At 70.6% G+C, this 1,551-nt stretch overlaps 1 protein-coding gene across 1 annotated transcript; it reads right to left on the bottom strand.

The window, feature by feature from the left end:
• Positions 1 to 3: 3 nt before the first annotated feature.
• Positions 4 to 1,465, bottom strand: CHLNCDRAFT_55840 (hypothetical protein; the record flags this gene model as incomplete). Its single annotated transcript, XM_005842556.1, has 5 exons — positions 4 to 84; positions 310 to 393; positions 598 to 651; positions 853 to 906; positions 1,404 to 1,465. Coding segments are annotated over 5 exons (333 nt in total), but the record flags the coding sequence as incomplete, so codon positions are not given.
• Between the last annotated feature and the right edge of the window lie 86 nt (positions 1,466 to 1,551).

The following is a 1,551-nucleotide window of genomic DNA, read 5'->3' as shown; positions in this document are numbered from 1 at the left end:
CACCCTGCTGGTGCTGGTGGTACCGCTGGTACCACACCTGAAGCCGCAGCGGAAGACCATCTCCCGGGCGATCAGGTTGGCGGCCTGCGGGGGCAGGCAGGGCGAGGCGGGGGCAGGCAGCTAAGCCGACGCGTGGTGTGTTGAGGTGCTGGGGCAGCCGTGGTGGCGGCGTGTGGGGCAGGAGGGCACGGCGGCTGGCCGCAGCTGACGCCCATGCGCAGCCGCCCCCTCGGCGGCCCCGGCCCTCCAGCTGGTGCAGGGTTTGCCGCTGCCAGGGCTGCACCGCTGTATGGTACTGCAGTGCAGTACCTGCAGGTGCGCCGCCCCTGCAGTGGACACGTTGGCCTCCCCCAGCACCAGCCGCTCGGCGCAGCGCCCCGCCAGCGCCACCACCTGCGGGCGGGGAGGAAAGGAGGGGTGAGGAAAGGCGTGGGGAGACAAAAAGGTTGAAGGGAGAAGGGAGAGAGAGAAAAGAGGTGGAAGAGGGAGGGAGCGGGCCAAAGGCTGTGAAAGGGAAAGGGCGGTAGGCGGCAGCAGCACGCATGCGCCGCTTGTGTGCGACGCCGGTACTGCCGACGGTACCGCCTGCCGTCTCACCATCTTGGCCTCCATGTAGCCCCGCGTCACCACCCGGCTCTCCAGCGTCTCCTCCTGGACAAAAGAAAGCGGGACAAGAAAGCGTGAAAAGAAAGCACCGGTGTGTGTGCCTGTGGCTGGCAGGGGTCCCCACGGCGTCGCCCAGCGGCAAAGGGCAGAGGCTGGGTGAGGGTGGAACTGCCGGCTGCGTTTCCCGCGCCGCGTCAGGCATGCAGGGCCAGGCGGTACTGCTGCAGGGACGGTACCGCCACCCACCCTGGGCAGGAAGTAGGTGTAGCCGGAGGCGGCCCCGCCCGGGCACACAGAGACCTGCGGGGGCGCAGGCGGGAGGGTAGGGTGGGCAGGGTGGGCAGGTGGCGAGGGGCAGGTGGCGAGGGGCTGGCGAGGTGCAGGGGGTGGGGTTGGGCAGGTGAGCAGGGTGGGCAGGCGAGCGGTGGGGCAGGCGAGCGCAGGGCAGGCGAGCGGCGGCGGGCAGCGCAGGTGCCGATGCCGCGCACCCACGCGCCACCAGCTGGCGGCGGCCGCCCCAGCCACATAGCCACACCCCCCCACACTCTGCGTCCGGCCCCCACCCCCGCCCCGGCACCAACCGCAAACTGTGGTACTGTGGAAAAGGAGCCCGCCCCGACCCCCCAAGCACGTGCCGCAGCCTGCGCAGCAAGCCTGCCCCTGCCAACGCATGCGCTGCAAACCCTCGCAGGCAAGCGCTTGCCAGCCAGCCAGCCAGCCAGCCGGCCGCAAGCGAGCCCGAGCCCCCGCGAGCACAGCGGGGCAGTACAGCTGTTGTGTACCGCCCAGCCACCCACCCGCTGTATCTCGTCGAATTCTGGGGTGATGTAGCCGATGAGCGCGCGGGCGGCCTCGTACACTGCGGTACAGGCGGTACAGGCGGTATGGGAGGGGCACTCGTCGACGCGTGGCGGAATAAGCAGCCTGTCCTGGTTTCCGCCCCCC

Source organism: Chlorella variabilis, assembly GCF_000147415.1.
Source record: "Chlorella variabilis unplaced genomic scaffold CHLNCscaffold_396, whole genome shotgun sequence".
In the NCBI taxonomy this organism is placed as follows: domain Eukaryota; kingdom Viridiplantae; phylum Chlorophyta; class Trebouxiophyceae; order Chlorellales; family Chlorellaceae; genus Chlorella; species Chlorella variabilis.
Note: the sequence above shows the minus strand (reverse complement) of the source record. Positions and strands in the feature narration are given on the sequence as shown.